Here is an 18,014-nt window from a genome sequence, read left to right on the forward strand (position 1 = left end):
TTTTTTGTTTTTGTTTTTTGGTATTGAGCTTGGTTAAGTTCTTTATATATATTGGATACTAGCCCTTTATCTGATTAGACATTTGCAAATATCTTCTCCCATTCTGTAGATTGCTTTTTAGTTTTGTTGGCTGTTTCCTTTGCTGTGTGCAAAAGCTTTTCATTTTGATGAAGCCCCAATAGTTTATCTTTGCTTTTGTTTCTCTTGCCTTTGGAAACGTCTCTAGCAAGAAGTTGTGGCTAAGGTCAAAAGAGGTTGCTGTGTGTTCTCCTCTAGGATTTTGATGGATTTGTGTTTCACATTTAGGTCTTTCATCTATTTTTGAGTTTATCTTTGTGTATGGTGTAAGAAAAAGACTTAGTTTCATTCTTCTGCATGTGGCTGTCCAGTTTTCTCAACACCATTTGTCAAGGAGACTCTTCTTTTCCATTGGATATTCTTTCCTGTTTTGTCAAAGATTAGTTGACCATAGAGTTGAGGATTCATTTCTGAGTTCTCTCTTCTGTTCCATTGATCTATGTGTCTATTTTTGTGCTAGTACCCTACTGTCTTGATGATTACGGCTTTGTAATACAGCTTGAAGTCCAGATTGTATTGTCTCCAGCTGCAGTTTCTTTTTCAACATTCCTTTTGCTATTTGGGATCTTTTTTGGTTCCATACAAATTTTAGGATCATTTGTTCCAGCTCGATGAAAAATGCTGATGGTAGTTTGATAGGGATTGTGTTGAAGACGTAGATTGCTTTGGGTAGCATAGACATTTTTTTAAAAAATATTTATTTATTTATTCATGAGACACACACAGAGAGGGGGGGCGCAGAGGCAGAAGCAGGCTCCATGCAGGGAGCCTGACATGGGACTGGATCCTGGGTTTCCAGGATCCCACCCTGGGCTGAAGGTGGTGCTAAACTGCTGGGCCACCGGGGCTGCCTGCATAGACATTTTAACAATATTTCTTTTTCCAATTCAGGAGCATGGAATGTTTTTCCATTTCTATGTGCCTTCCTCAATTTCTTTCATAATTTTCTATAGTTTTCAGAGTACAGAGCCTTTCTTTACCTCTTAGGTTAGGTTTATTCCTAGGTATCTTACGGTTTTTGGTGGAATTGTAAAGGGGATTGATTCCTTGATTTCTCTTTCTTCTACCTCATTGTTAGTCTACAGAAATGCAAACGACTGCTGTGCATTGATTTTACATCTTGTGACTTTACTGAATTCCTGTGTCAGTTCTAGCACTTTTTGGTGGAGTCTTTTGGGTTTTCTACATAGAGTATTATGTTGTCTGTGAAGAGTGAAAGTTTGACTTCTTTGCTGATTTGGATGCCTTTTATTTCTTTATGTTGTCTGATTGCTGAGGCTATGACTTCCAGTACTGTGTTGAACAACAGTGATGAGAGTGGACATCCCTGTTGTGTTCCTCACCTTAGGGGAAAAATTCTGTTTTTCCCTGTTGAGGAAGATATTTTCTACGGGTCTTTCACATATACTCTTATGATGCTCAGGTATATTCCCTCTATCTCTACATGGTGGAGAGTTTTTATCAGGAAAGAATGCTGTATTTTTTCAAATACTTTTTCTGTATCAGTTGAGAGGATCATACGGTTTTTATCTTTTCTTTTGTTAATGTGATGTATTACATTGTTTGATTTATGGATGTTGAAGCACCCTTGTAGGGTGGTTGGTCGTGGTGAATAATCCTTTTAATGTACTGTTGGGTCATATTGGCTAGTTTCCTGGTGAGAATTTTGGCATCCATGTTCATCAGAGATAGTGGTCTGTAATTCTCCTTTTTTGGTGGAATCTTTGTCTGGCTTGGGGATCAATGATGGCCTCATAGAATGAGTTTGGAAGTTTTCCTTCCATTTCTACATTTTGAAATAGTTTCAGAAGAATAGGTGCTAATTCTTCTTTAAATGTTTGGTAGAATTTTACTGGGCGGTCATTCAGCCCTGGACTCTTGCTTGTTGGGAGAGTTTTGATTACTGCTTCAATTTCTTTGCTGGTTATGGATCTGTTCGGTTTTCTATTTCTTCCTGTTTCAGTTTAGGTAGTTTATATGTTTTAGTCTTTTTTTTTTATTTTTTTTCATTTATTTATGATAGTCACAGAGAGAGAGAGAGAGAGGCAGAGACATAGGCAGAGGGAGAAGCAGGCTCCATGCACCGGGAGCCCGACGTGGGACTCGATCCTGGGTCTCCAGGATCGCGCCCCGTGCCAAAGGCAGGCGCCAAACCGCTGCGCCACCCAGGGATCCCTGTTTATATGTTTTTAGAAATGCATCCATTTCTTCCAGATTGCCTGACTTGTTGGCGTATAATTGCTCATAATATCCTCTTATGTTTGTCTTTCTGGGATGTTGGTTGTGATCTCTCCTCTTTCATTTATGTTTTTATTTATTAGGGTCCTTTCTCTTTTCTTTTTGATAAACTTGGCTAGAGGTTTATCAATCTTACTAATTATTTTAAAGAACCAGCTCCTAGTTTTGTGGATCTGTTCTTTTTTTAAAGATTTTATTTATTTATTCATGAGAGACACAGAGAGAGAGCGAGAGGGAGGGATAGAGAGGCAAAGACACAAGCAGAGGGAGAAGCAGGCTCCATGCAGGGAGCCTGATGCAGGACTCGATCCTGGGACTCCAGGATCATGCTCTGGGCTGAAGGCAGGTGCTAAACTACTGAGCCACCCAGGGATCCTCTCATAGATCTGTTCTACTGTTTTTTCCCCCTATACCATTGATTTCTGCTCTAATTTTTATTATTTCTCTTCTACTGGATGTAGGCTTTATTTGCTGTTCTTTTTTGGCTCTTTTAGGTGTAAGGTTAGGTTGTGTATTTGAGACTTTTCTTGTTTCTTGAGGAAGACCTGTATTGCTATGTACTGCATCCCAAAAGTTCTGAACTGTTGTGTTTTCATTTTTATTTGCCTCCATGTATATTTTAAATTCCTCTTTAATTTCCTGGTTCACCCATTCATTCTTTAGTAGGATGCGCTTTAAACTCCATATATTTGTAGTCCTTTCAAAGTTTTTCTTGTTGTTGACTTCAGGTTTTAAAACACTGGTCTGAAAATATGAATGGTATAATTTCAGTCTTTTTGTATCATTTGAGACCTGATTTGTGACCCAATATGTGATCTATTCTGGAGAATGTTCCATGTGCACTCCAGAAGAATGTGTATTTTGCTGCTTTAGGATGAAATGCTCTGACTATATCTGTAAAGTCCATCTGGTCTAGTAGGTCATTCAAAGCCCTTGTTTCCTTGTTTATCTTCTGCTCAGATTATCTGTCCATTGCTGTGAGTGAGGTGTTAAAATCTCCTACTATTATTGATTATTATCAACGTGTTTCAATTAATTTTGTTATTAATTGGTTTATATAGTTGGCTGCTCTGAAGTTCAGTTTGTAAATATTTACAATTGTTAGATCTTCTTGTTGGATAGACCCTTTTATTATGAAACAGTGTCCTTCTCCATCTCTTATTACAGTCTTTGGTTTAAAATCTAGTTTATCTGATACAAAGATTGCTACTCTAGCTTTCTTTTGACTTCCATTTGCATGATAGATGTCCACTTGTCCACTTTCAATTTGGAGGTGTCTTTGGGTCTAAAATGAGTCTTTTGTAATCAATATATTGATGAATCTTTTTTAAAATCCAATCTGGGATGCCTGCCTGGCTCAGCGGTTGAGCATCTGCCTTCGGCTCAGGGCGTGATCCTGGGATCTGGGATTGAGTTCTGCCTCGGGCCCCCTGTGAGGAGCCTGCTTCTCCCTCTGCCTATGTCTCTTCCTCTTTTCCTCTGTGTCTCTCATGAATAAATAAATAAATCTTTAAAAAAGATCCAATCTGATACCCTGTGTCTTTTGATTGGAGCATTTAGTCCATTTACATCATATTAATTATTGAAAGATATGAATTTAGTGCCATTGTATTACTTGTAAAGTTGCTGTTTCTGTAGATTGTTTCTGTTCCTTTCTGGTCTTTGTTACTATTGGGCTCTCTCTTTACTCAAAGGATCCCCTTTAATATTTCTAGTTTGCTGTTCACAAATTCCTTTAGTTTTTGTTTGTCCTGGGAACTCTTTATTTCTCCTTCCATTCTGAATGACAGCCTTGCTGGATAAAGTATTCTTGGCTGCATATTTTCCCCACTTAGCACATTGAATATATCATGCCAATCCTTACTAGCCTGCCAGGTGTCTGTAGACAAGTCTGCTGCAAGCCTTCTGTTTCTATCCTTTTAGGTTAAGGGCCTCTTGTCTCAAGCTGCTTTCAGGATTTTCTCTTTATCTCTGAAATCTGCAAACTTCACTATTATATGTCAAGGTGTTGACTTATTTTTATTGATTTTGAGGGAATTCTCTTTGCCTCCTGGACTTGAATGTTTCCTTCCTTAGATTAGGGAAGTTCTCAGCTATAATTTGTTCAAATAAACCTACTGCCCCCCTCTCCTGCTCCTCATCTTCTAGGACCCCTATTATCCTGGTTATCATTTCATTTTATGGAATTGCTGAGTTCTCCAAGTCTCCCTTCATTATCTACTAGTTTTCTTTCTCTCTTTTTTCCAGTTTCCTTATTTTCCATCATTTTATCTTCTATATCACTGATTTGCTCTTCTGCCTTGTTCATTCTCATTTTTATAGCCTCCATTTGCGACTGCTTCTTGGTAATAAGATTTATTTTCTTGATAACTTTCAAATATACGTTACAGTTTTATTAACTATACTCACTACGTTGTATATTAAATCCCTGAATTTTTAATTTAATAACTGGAAATTTGCACCTTTTGGCTACCACCACTCATTTTGCCTGCCCTCCCAACTCATTGCCTTTGGCAACCACCAATGTGTTCTCTGCATCTATGTAATTTGGTTTGTTTTGTTTTTAGATTCCACATATAAGTGAGATCATACTGTACGTATATTTCTCTGACTTATTTCACTTAGTATAATGCCCTCAGGGTCCATACATATTGTCACAAATGGCAGGATTTCCTTCTTTTTTATGGCCAAACAATATTCCATTTTATTATATACCACATTTTCTTTATCTATTCATACATTGATGGACACTTACATTATTTCAATATCTTGGCTATTGTTTTTTAAATTTTTTAAAAAAAGATTTTATTTATTTATTCATGAGAGACACAGAGAGAGAGAGAGAGGCAGAGACACAGGCACAGGGAGAATCAGGCTCTATGCAGGGAGCCCGATGTGGGACTCCATCCCAGGTCTCCAGGATCACACCCTGGGCTGAAGGTGGCACTAAACCTCTGAGCCACCCAGGCTGCCCAGTTATTAAAATTTTTTAAAAAAGAATTTATTTTGAAAGAGAGAGATGAGTGAATGTGAGCTAAGGGAGGGGCAGAGGCAGAGGGAGAGAGAGAATCTCAAGCAGATTCCATGCTTAGCGTGGAGCCAGACATGAGGCTCAATCCCACAACCTCAAGACCATGACCTTAGCTAAAATCAAGAGTTGGATGCTTAACTGACTGAGCCACCCAGGTACCCCAACATCTTGGCTATTATAAATAAGGCTTCATGAACATGGTGGTGCAGATATCTTTTGAGTTAGTGTTTTCATTTCCTTTATATAAATACCTAGAAGTAGGATTTTTGGATCAATAGTAATTCTGTTTTTAAAATTTTTGAGGATCCTCCATTCTGTTTTCCATAGTGGCTGTGTCAGTTTACATTCTCACCAACAGTGCACAAGTGTTCCTTTTTCTCCACATTCCCGCCAACCCTTGCTATCTCTTTTTAAAAGGCTTTTATTTGATTCCAGTTAGTTAACATAGTGTAATATTAGTTTCAGTATTAGACTTTGTTGTATGTTAGTGATGAATCACTTACATACAACACACAGTGCTCATCACAACAAGTGCCCTCCTTAATACCCATCACTCATTTAACCCATCCCCTGCCCACCTCCCATCCAGCAACCTTCAGTTAAGAGTCTGTTTTATGGTTTGCTTCTTTGTTTCACATATCTGTTTTGTTTCTTTATTATTTCAACTTTAAAAAAAAAGATTTTATTTATTTATTCATGAGAGACACACAGAGAGAGAGAGGCAGAGACACAGGCAGAGGGAGAAGCAGGCTCCATGCAGGGAGCCCGATGTGGGACTTGATCCCAGGACTCCAGGATCACACCCTGGGCCGAAGGCAGGCTCCAAACTGCTGAGCCACCTGGGAATCCCCTTATTTCATCTTTTTGCTTAAATTCTAGTTAGTTAACATATATGATAACATATTGGTTTCAGGTATAGAATTGAGTGATTCATCACTTACATATAATACCCAGTGGTCATCACAAGTGCCCTCCTTAATACTCATCATCCATTTAGCCCATTCCCTGCCCACCTCCCTTCATCAACCCTCAGGTTGTTCTCTATAGTTAAGACTCTCTTATGGTTTGCTTCCCTCTCTGTTTTTCCCCCTTCTATGTTCATCTGTTTTGTTTCTTAAATTCCACATATGAGTGAAATCATATGGTATTTGTCTTTCTCTGACTGACTTATTTTGCTCAATATAATATACTCTAGCTCCATCCATGTTGCAAATGGCAAGATCTCATTATATTTGATGGCTGGCTAAGATCCGATTATCTATCTATCTATCTATCTATCTATCTATCTATCATCTATCTATCTCACCTTCTTTATCCATTCATAGTTCATTATTTCCATAATTTGATTATTGTAGATAATGCTGCTATAAGCATTGAAGTGCATGCGCTCCTTTGACTGCACTGTGTTTGTATCCTTTGGGTAAAGGCCTAGTAGTGCAATCGATGGGTTGTAGGGTAGTTTTTTTTTTTTTTTTTTTAATTTTTGAGGAATCTCCATACTGTTTTCCAAAGAGGCTGCACCAGTTCACATTCCCACCTACAGTGTAAGAGGGTTCTTCTTTCTCTGCATCCTTGCCAACATGTGTTGTTTCCCATCTAATACTTGTTATTTCTTTTCTTTTTGGTGAAAACCAATCTAACAGGTGTGAGGTGACATCTCATCATGATTTTGATTTGCATTTCTCTGATGACTAGTGATGCTGAGCACTGTTTTATGTATCTCTTGGCCATCTGCATGTCTTTTTTGGAAAAATGTCTATTTAGATCTTCTGCTCACTTTTTAAAAAAGATTTTATTTATTTATTCATGAGAGACAGAGACAGAGAGAGAGAGAGAGAGAGAGAGAGACTCAGAGACACAGGCAGAGGGAGAAGCAGGCTCCACGCAGGGAACCCTATACGGGACTCGCGATCCCGAGTCTCCAGGACCACACTCCGGGCTGAAGGCTACACTAAACCACTGAGCCACCTGGGCTGCCCTTCTGACCATTTTTATTTTATTTTATTTTATTTTATTTTATTTTATTTTATTTATTTTTTACAATCCTGAGGTCTTTTATTTTCTTTACATTTATCATGCCATGAATTCATAGGGAATGGGTTGCAGCAGTTCAGGCTCCTTTCCATTGGTTCTCACAAAGTGTGCTTCTCTGGGTGGGGCAGGCTGGCACTTCAGTTGGACCCAAGTACCTTTCTCTTTGGCTTCCTTCTTTTTCTGATCATTTTCTTCACATGCTTTAGGAAGCTATCTCGGCTCTTTGGGAGTTTAATATGCTCAATGTGGACATTAATTCTCTTGGCAAGAATCTTGCCCTTAACTTGTTTGTTTACAACAATGCCAACAGCATGCTGAGTAACATTGTAGACTCCTCCAGTTTTGCCATGGTAACATTTGTGGGGCATTCCTTTTTGAACAGTGCCTTCCCTTGATGTCTACAATATCACCTTTCTTATAGATTCGCATGTATGTGGCCAAAGGAACACCTCCATGTTTTCTAAAAGGCCTAGAGAACATATAGCGGGTACCCCTCCTCTTTCCCTTTGCGTTGGTCATTTTGGTGAATTACTGAAAGATGGTGGTTCTGGCTGAAAGAAAGGCCTTCTGCCCATTTTAAAATCAGATTTCTTTTGTCATTGAATTGTAGGAGTAAGGATTCCTATATATTTGCATTTATACAGATACATTTGTATATATTTTGTATATTAACCCCTTATCAGATAAATGATTTACCAATTCTTTCTCCCCTTCTGTAGGTTGCCTTTTCATTTTGTTGATGGTTTCTTTGCTGTGCAGAAGCCTTTTAGTTTGATGTAGTCCTACTTGTTTTATTTATTTATTTATTTATTTATTTATTTATTTATTTATTTTAAAAGATTTTATTTATTTATTCATAGAGACAGAGAGAGAGAGAGAGAGAGAGAGAGGCAGAGAAACAGGCAGAGGGAGAAACAGGCTCCATGCAGAGAGCCTGACGTGGGACTCGATCCAGGATCTCCAGGATCACACCCTGGGCTGCAGGCGGCGCTAAGCCACTGCACCATCAGGGCTGCCCGGTCCTACTTATTTACTTTTGCTTTTGTTGCCTTTGCTTTTGGTGTCAAATTTGAAAAATCATTGCTTAGGATCATGTCAAATTCTTATCATCTATGTTTTATTCTTGGAGCTTTATGGTTTCTAGTCTTATATTCAAGTGTTGAATCCATTTTTGTGAGCGATGTGAGACAGTGGATCAGTTTCATTCTTTTGCCTGTGGCTTTCCAGTTTTCCCAATCCTATTTATTGAGATACTGCCTTTCCCCATTCTATATTTTTGACTCCTTTGTTGTAAATTAATTGATTATGTAAATATGGGTTTATTTCTGGGCTCTCTATATATCCTACTGTATTGATTTGTGTGTCTGCTTTTATGTCAATACCATACTGTTTTGATTACTGTAGTTTTGCAATCTAGTTTGAAATCAGGAAGCATGATGCCTCTAGCTTTGTTCTTCTTTCTCGAAATTGCTTTGGCTATTTGGGATCTTTTGTGGCTCCATATAAATTTTAGGATTGTTTGTTCTATTTCTGTGAAAAATGCTATTGGAATTTTGATAAGGATTGTACTGAAGCTGCAGGTTGCTCAATCTTGTTCTACTCTGTTTCCCAGAATGGTCTCTTGCTAGGTGCTGTGGGGAGCTTTGACTGGGCTGGAGGAGCCTTTCTTCATGCATCAAAGGATAAATTCACCTTCATCAACATGACCAGGGTAGATTCAGACATGAATGATGCTTACTTGGGTGAGTAGAAAGGGCAGAGTAACTCTAAGAAGGGGTCAGGGTATGGCATAACTCAACTAGCATAGATTTCATTGGATATTTTGTGGGCCCTTGGAATAACTTTAAAGACAGAAATTTCAAAATTTCAATTTAATTATGTCAACAAGGGGAAATATATCCCAACCTACTAAGATATCCAGATATCCAGATATCCCAACCTACTAAGCATGGGGCTACTGCATTGTCCCTACTCAAGGGATAGGTCTGTCAGAGGGGGCAGAGTCTGTGAAGGAAAACACTTACCTTCTCAGATCACCATCTTCAGGTTATGCTGCTGAAGTCATCCTGAGGAGCAGGGTACAAAATCTGGTTCTTGGGGCACCTCGATATCGGCACACTGGCATGGTGGTGATGTTCAAAGAGAATGCTGGTACCTGGGAGACCAACGCTATTATCAAGGGCAGCCAGGTAAGTGCAGAGCATGTGGAGCATAAATGCACAAACAGAGATATTCTGGGGGCTGAGATTCCTGGATGGGCATCACCAAGTGCCATGTGAGTCAGAATTTTGTAAAAGGAGCTTTCAGAGGGCTTTGAGCTGGGAAATCACAGAATAAGCTTTGTATTTGTGTCCTCACTTTTCTTTTTTTAGAGAGAGAGAGTGTGTGAGAGGGTTGTGGGGGCAGGGGCAGAGGGAGAAAGAGAGAGAGAGAGAGAGAGAGAGAGAGAGAGACTCTTAATCAGGCTCCATGCTCAGCATGGAGCCCAATACAGGGCTTGATCTCACGACCCTGATATCTTGATCTGAGCTGATATCAGAGTTGGATGCTTATCCAGGTGCCCCCTCACTTTTCTAACAACAATAAATAATGATACTTGACTTGTACAGAACTCTGTATGAGTCTCCCTTTACACAGAGCTGGTATTTAACCAGTATAACCATATTAATTATTAAAATATTGAAATAATTCCATATCTGCCTGTCAATAGCAGCTTTCCCTCTTCTCTCACCCCCACATTCTGGCTCCTTCCCCACTACTCTTTGAACTTCCCCATGATCCAGCAACTATGAAGTCAGACAGGGCACCTGAGGGGAGCTTTCAGACCTACTCCAGCTAAGCCCTTGGTCAGTGCCCGAGCAGTCCCAGTAGTTCAAGTTTTTGGATATCACCCCTGCAAAAGAGGTGTGGTTTCATCTTATGTGGAGCATTTTATGTGGTATGAGAGGCAAAAATTTCTAGTTCAAATTATTCTTGCAAATTCCTGAAATAGTACTGCACCCATAATATTGTACCTGTAGTTCTGTGTGTATTCCTTTAATTTCCATCACTGGTTCACTTTGACCAGCAATTAATGCATCATATGTGGCTGAAAACAGTTAATTCTTTTTTTTTAATAAATTTATTTTTTATTGGTGTTCAATTTACCAACATACAGAATAACACCCAGTGCTCATCCCGTCAAGTGCCCCCCTCAGTGCCCGTCACCCAGTCACCCCCACCCCCCGCCCTCCTCCCCCTCCACCACCCCTAGTTCGTTTCCCAGAGTTAGGAGTCTTTATGTTCTGTCTCCCTTTCTGATATTTCCCACACATTTCTTCTCCCTTCCCTTATATTCCCTTTCACTATTATTTATATTCCCCAAATGAATGAGAACATATAATGTTTGTCCTTCTCCAATTGACTTACTTCACTTAGCATAATACCCTCCAGTTCCATCCACGTTGAAGCAAATGGTGGGTATTTGTCGTTTCTAATGGCTGAGTAATATTCCTTTGTATACATAAACACATCTTCTTTATCCATTCATCTTTTGATGGACACCGAGGCTCCTTCCACAGTTTGGCTATTGTGGACATTGCTGCTATAAACATCGGGGTGCAGGTGTCCCAGCGTTTCATTGCATCTGAATCTTTGGGGTAAATCCCCAACAGTGCAATTGCTGGGTCGTAGGGCACCAAAGAAACCAACAATCCAATCATGAAATGGGCAAAAGACATGAAGAGAAATCTCACAGAGGAAGACATAGACATGGCCGACATGCACATGAGAAAATGCTCTGCATCACTTGCCATCAGGGAAATACAAATCAAAACCACAATGAGATACCACCTCACACCAGTGAGAATGGGGAAAATTAACAAGGCAGGAAACCACAAATGTTGGAGAGGATGCAGAGAAAAGGGAACCCTCTTACACTGTTGGTGGAAATGTGAACTGGTGCAGCCACTCTGGAAAACTGTGTGGAGGTTCCTCAAAGAGTTGAAAACAGTTAATTCTGATACTTGAACATCTTATCATAATTCTTTCCCATTACTCAAATTCTTCAAACAGACTTTTCATAGATTTTATCAACACATATTGACTGTTGATGGCATCAGTGCCTGATACATACCAGGTATGAGGTGGGGGGAATGTGTAGGGGAATTCCAGGAAGTCAAGCGTGGACATGATGCTACTTCTCTTTTTTGTGTGTGTGGTCCAGGATCACATGGAGAAAGTTAGCTGGTGAACTCCTTTCTCACACACAGGTATTATACATACAAATCATAATCAAGAATGAAAAATACTTAAACTGGGACAGTCTGGGTGTTATGAAAGCAAATGGGAAGGGCACCCACACAAGGGCATTAGGGAAGGTTTCCTGGAGAAAGTGACAGTTAAGGTGGAAGAACTAGAGACGTGAAGAATGGGGAAATAAAGGGCCAAACAAGGGAGAGACCATGAGGCAGAGTTCAGAGCGTGTGTATCGGGATGGGGGGAGTGTGGGTGAGTACACTGGGAAGAAGAGTAGGAAACAGTTTCATCTCAAATCTATCCACTCCCTCCATTTCTATTGAAATCAGCCTGGTCCAGGCCATCACCATCTTTCTGTAGCCCTCACTGTAGTCTTGCTGGTCTCCCATACTCTCATTTTGCCTCCATCTAATCCATAGAGGGAGGGTGAACTTTCTAAATGAGAAACTGTTTATATAAATCTTCAGTTTAAAATCCTTTGTTGACTACAAACCAATTTTTAATGAAAATTTAAATCTATAAATAGGATATTATGTATGACCAAGTATTGTTTATCCCAGGAATGCAAGTCTTGTTCAATAGTGTTGAGAAATGGATAAGCTGATTCTAAAGTTCAAATGGAAATGCATGGGACAAAGAATAGCCAAAATAATCTTGAAAAAGAAGAATTTCCAATTTCAAAGTTTATTACCAATCTACAGTAATTAAGACAGTGTGGTACCAACATAAGGATAGGCCTACAGGTAAATGGAACAGAACTGAGAGTCCAGAAATAAACCTATACATCTGTAATCAATTGATTTTTGACAAGGTACCAAGTTCATTCAATGGGGAAAAATAATCTTTCAACAAATGGTGCTGGGACAACTGGATATACCCTAGCTCACAATATACAAAAATTAACTCAAAATAGATAAAAAATCGAAATGTGAGAAATAAAGCTATAAACCTCTTAGAAGGACATAGGTGAATTTTTGTAACCTTAGATTTGGCAGTGATTTTTTTTTTTTTACTTTTCTGGATTTAAAAAAAAATTAAAGCCAATTAAATATTGAAAAATTACTCAGCCATCAAAAAGAATGAAATCTTGCCATTTGTAACGACATGGGTAGAACTAGAGGGTTTTATATTAAGTGAAATAAGTCAGAGAAAGTCAAATACCATGTGATTTCACTCATATGTGGAATTTAAGAAACGAAACAGATGAACATAGGCAAATGGAAGGAAGAATAAAATACGATAAAAACAGAGAGGGAGGCAAACCATAAGAGACTCTTAACTATAAGGAACAAACTGAAGGTTGCTGGAGGCAAGGTGGTTGGGATGATGGGGGAATTGGGTGATGGGTGTTAAGGAGGTCACTTGATGTAATGAGCCCTGGGTGTCATATGCAATTGGTGAATCACTAAATTCTATCTCTGAAACTAATAATATACTACATGTTAACTAAATTTAATTTAAATAAAAATTAAAAAAGGAAGAAAGGAGAAAAAAAGAGAAAAAAGTGCCATTTACAGTAGCACCAAAGATGATGAAATACTTAGATATAAATTTAAAAAATGTGTATGATTTCTGTATGCTAAAGGCTATGAAACATCAATGAAAGAAATCAAAGCCCTAAACAAATTGAGAGGTATAGTGTGTTCATAGACTGGAAGACTATTGTTAAGATGTCAATTCTCCCCAGCTGATCTATATATTCAACACAATCCCAGTCAAAATCCCAGACATTTATTTTGTAGAATTGAAGTTGATGCTTAGATTTATATGGAAAATCAAAGAAAGTAGCATATGCAAAACAGTTTTAGAAAGAAGTTCAATAAATACTATTAAGTATTTAGTGGAGAATTCATACACTGCCTGATTTTAAGACTTACTGGAAAGTTAAAATAATCAGGACAGTGTGACATTGGCAGAAGGATAGACATGAAGATCAGTGGAACAGAGTAGGTCTGGAACAGACACACACATAGTCAATTGATTTTAAATAAAGGCACAAAGACATTTTGATGGAGACTTCAATGGAACAATCAGACATCCACAGTAAAAAACAAAACAAAACCTCTACCAATATCTTATACCATATCAAGATTAACTCAAAGTAGATCATGGAGCTAAACGTAAAATCTAAAATATAATACTTGTGGAAGAAAACATAGGAGAAAATCTCTGTGACCTTGTATTAGGCAAAGAGTTCTTAGCTGTAACATTAAAAGCAGGTCCATAAAGGAAAAACTGATAAATAGGACTTCATCAAAATGAAAAGTTTCTGCTTTATGAAAGACATATTAAGAGAATGAACAGACAAACTACAGATTGGAAAAAATATTTGCAAATTTTCCTTCTTTTTTAAATTATGTGGATGACAAAGGACTTATATCCAAAATATATAAAGGATTCTCAAAAACTCAACAATAAGAAATCAAACAGTTCAATGAAGAAGTAAGCTAAATATTTAACAGACACTTCACTTAAGAAGATACATGGATAGCAAATGAGTACATGAAAACATCCTCTATGCCATTAATCATTAAGGAAAGGCAAATTAAAACCACTATGAGATACTGCTACACAGATATTAGAATGATTAACAAGGAAATAAACTGGCAATATCAAGTACTGTCAAGGATGAGCAACAACTAAAACTCTCATACGCTGCTGTCTGAGTGAAAAATGGCATGCCTACTTTGGAAACAGTTTGTCAATTTGTTATACAGTTCAATATATAATTAGCATACCAGCAATCTCGCTTCTAGGTATTTACTTCGGAGAAGTAAAAACATGTTCGTATGAAAACCTGTGTGTGAAAGTTTCTAGTATCTCTATTCACAATTGCCAAAAACTAAAAACAATCCAAGGATCCCTCTGGGGAATGAATAGACAATCTATGGTATATCCATACAATGGAATGTCAGAAATACTGGAAATAAAAAGGACTGGACTACTTATATACACAACAACCTAACCTAATCTTAAATGCATTATTCTAGGTGAAAGGAGCCAGACGTGAAAGGCTACATACTATATAATTCCATTTATATGACATTCTAGAAAAGGCAAAACTGTAGAGATATAAAACAGATCAGAAGTTGCCAGGGGTCATATGAAGAGATCGATTACAGCCAGGGCATGAGGGAATATTTTGGGAGTGATGAAACTTTTATATCTTGATCATCGGTGGTGGTTACATGACTTAATGTGGTTGTTAAAACTTAAAAAACTGTACTAAAAAAGCTGAGTTTTATTGTATGTAAACTATACCCTGATCAACTTGACGTAAAGACAAAAAATCCTACTGACTTTAGGTTAAAGCTTAAATGCTTTTTTTGGGCAGCAAGTGAGGCCTCCTTCAATGGTGTGTGGGGGCAGAAGTCAGATCCAGTGAGTCATGTTTTGACATCTGCACTTTTCCTTCCTAGATCTTGCCACAATTTGAAATTGCTAAATACATCTCCCTGTTTGTTACTATTTCCCTCTGCTCCACCTTGCTCCATGGAGAGCACTGGAAGGCGCTGTGTTTCCACTACCCAGCCTTATGCTCAGCAAATAGCAAACTCTTGTTGGCTGAATGAATGAATGAATGAATGACTAAACGGATGAGTCCTGTGGATGAATTCTACATGTGGACATTGAACATATTTTCGTTTTTTGGGAACATATTTTAAAAATTATTTTAAGAGGTAGACAGTATCTCTCAATAGATGCAAAAAAAATTTCTGTAGCAACAGTTATTTTTAATATAAGCCAGTCAATTCCTTGTTGGCCAGACTGCCAACTTTGAATTTTTTACCTCCCTAAAGACTTACAATATATTGCAAACTTATTCTGTATGCTCTTCCAGGCTTTTCTGTGTAGTTTTCAAATTTAACTTCTTCTTTGCTATATTAAGCATCTCCCTGGAACACGAATGTGGGTAGATCCTCAGCCACTGCCCATCAACTCCATAATATTTTCCTCCAGCTGGCAGTACATTCAAATGAGAATTTGAAGCATGCAGAAGATCACATCTGCTCCCAAGTGCTTTCCCCAGCCGGTATAATCTTTCCTCACAGGAAGAAAACATTTACACTTTGCTTTTGGTGGCAAGAGATTGATCCCAGACTCATCTCTTTCAGATTGGCTCCTACTTTGGGGCCTCCCTCTGCTCAGTAGACATGGATAGAGATGGCAGCTCTGACTTGGTCCTCATTGGGGCCCCCCATTACTACGAGCAGTCAAGGGGAGGCCAAGTGTCTGTGTGTCCCTTGCCTCGGGGGGTGAGTGACTATTGGAGCCTGGGCTGAGTGGGGCCTGGGTATGGGGTGGGGGAATTGGTTGGGTTGGGACCTGATGCTGGTTTTGTCCTGCAGAGGGCTAAGTGGCAGTGTGAGGTCATCCTCCGTGGGGAGCAGGGCCACCCCTGGGGCCGTTTTGGGGCGGCCCTGACAGCGCTGGGGGATGTGAATGGGGACAAGCTGACAGACGTGGCCATCGGAGCGCCAGGAGAGCAGGAGAACCGAGGTGCTGTCTACCTATTTCATGGAATCTCAGGACCAGGCATCAGCCCCTCCCACAGCCAGGTGAGGTTGGGTAACTGTCCCCGTCATGACAGTAGCCTTTTTGTGATTGTCCCTTTCTAATTCAACATCCCCACAGCTGCCAGATCAGTTTTCCCAGTACTACTTTTCAGAACCTTCAAAGGAAATAACACACTTAGTAGAAATTCTTACCACAACTATAGAAGATGCATAGAGCGTCATAACCCCTACTTTAAAGATAAAAAATTAAAAAAAAATAAAGATGAAAAGTTTAAGGCTCAGAGGTGGTAAATGGCCAGCTGGAAGTGTCGGGAGGTAGGCATTTCTTTCTTCTGAATCTCAGTTAGTCAGGACACCTGTGTGGCTCAGCAGTTAAGCATCTGCCTTCAGCTCAGGGCCTGATCCTGGAGACCCAGGATCGAGTCCCACATAGGGTTCCTGCATGGAGATTGCTTCTCCCTCTGCCTGTGTCTCTGCCCCTCTCTCTGTGTCTCTCATGAATAGATAAATAAAACCTTTTTAAAAAAATGAATCTCAGTCAGTCTTGGTAGAATGACTGATAGTCCTGATTTGCTCAGATCTGTCCTGGTTTTAGTGCTGAAAGTAGGACTTGCACTTGGTTTAATGCCCTGCTCTTGCTCCTTGAAATTCATAATTTTTCAACAAGTGTTCTGCATTTTTTGGGGTCTGGATCATGCAAATTATGTAGTCCATTGTGTTGGTCACTTGAAATCTTGGTCACCACAGATAGTCTCCTTTCTGAAATGCCTCCCTGTTACCTGCTAGATGGAGTCCACTGTTCAGAGGGACTCCCACAGTCGGGTTCTCTCCTACCACTGCTAGCTGAAGCCATCTGGTCTTTCCCACTTGGGGCTCTAGCTTTTTTCCAGCCTCCCATCTTTCTTATGTCTTTTTTTTTTTTTCAGTTTTATACCTTTATTTGACAATCAGCGATTAGTTCTCATCCACCTTAACAGTCTGTTGATTTTTGAAAGTGGTGACAGGTATGTAGGTAACCAGCGTGTAGAGCTTGTTTGGTAAATCTTCATCCTCGTTACGTTTTCTGGACAACCTCACGTGGATACGATATGGAACATTCCTTATTCCTTTGGCCCAGACAGCTTTGTTGAGCCTGGTGTCAATGTGCACATCTGGAGTTCCCATCTCTTTGATGGCAAATTTCTGGATCTCTTTGAGTGCCTAAGGGGCACGCTTCTTGAAACCCACTCCATGGATACGTTTGTGAATGTTGATGGTGTATTCTCTGGCAGAACGGCCCTTCTCCTTTTGCTACCCTTCTTTGCAGGAGCCATTCTGTTGGGCCCAAGTTGGAAAGGCCCATTTTTCTTATGTCTTTTTTCTCTCTGCCCCCACATTGTTCCTGACAAGTGCCTCATGCCAGAGGCTCAATCCTACCAACACAATGAAATCACTTGAAGGTTTTAAAAAACACAGATGCTTAGGCTGCTAGTAAGGGTTCCAATTTAATTGGTCTGGGGTTGGTGCCCCAGCTATCAGTAGTTTCCAGCATTTTATTTAGAAAAATTTCAAATTTACAGTAAAGTTGAAGAAATTGTACAATGAACACCCATATACTTACCATTTAGAATCTACAATGAACATTTGACTAGATTTGTTATCACAGATCCATCCTTTTGTTCGTCCTATTTTTACCCATCCATCATGGGTAGAAATTTTTTATTTTTTAATGCATCCCAAAGTCAGTTATTATGCCCCACTACTTCAGTGTGTATATCACTAATTGGAATTCAATATTTGCTTACCATTGTATTTAAGATAGCATTTATAGACAGGAAATGCACATATCCTTTGCCATTCAATGATTTTGACAAATGCATACACCTGTGTAACCCACACTC

The 18,014-nt window shown here is 39.1% G+C and overlaps 1 protein-coding gene across 3 annotated transcripts in view; it reads left to right on the forward strand.

The window, feature by feature from the left end:
- The window catches only part of ITGAM (integrin subunit alpha M), a 55,137-nt gene that overhangs the window by 24,923 nt on the left and 12,200 nt on the right, over nucleotides 1–18,014 (forward strand). For all 3 annotated transcript variants that reach the window (XM_072836599.1, XM_072836600.1, XM_072836601.1), the window contains exons 11-14: nucleotides 8,994–9,123; nucleotides 9,428–9,570; nucleotides 15,733–15,873; nucleotides 15,967–16,176. In XM_072836599.1, coding sequence (XP_072692700.1) covers nucleotides 8,994–9,123; nucleotides 9,428–9,570; nucleotides 15,733–15,873; nucleotides 15,967–16,176 — 624 coding nt within the window. The remainder of the gene's footprint in view (nucleotides 1–8,993; nucleotides 9,124–9,427; nucleotides 9,571–15,732; nucleotides 15,874–15,966; nucleotides 16,177–18,014) is intronic.

Source organism: Canis lupus, chromosome 8 (assembly GCF_048164855.1).
Source record: "Canis lupus baileyi chromosome 8, mCanLup2.hap1, whole genome shotgun sequence".
In the NCBI taxonomy this organism is placed as follows: domain Eukaryota; kingdom Metazoa; phylum Chordata; class Mammalia; order Carnivora; family Canidae; genus Canis; species Canis lupus.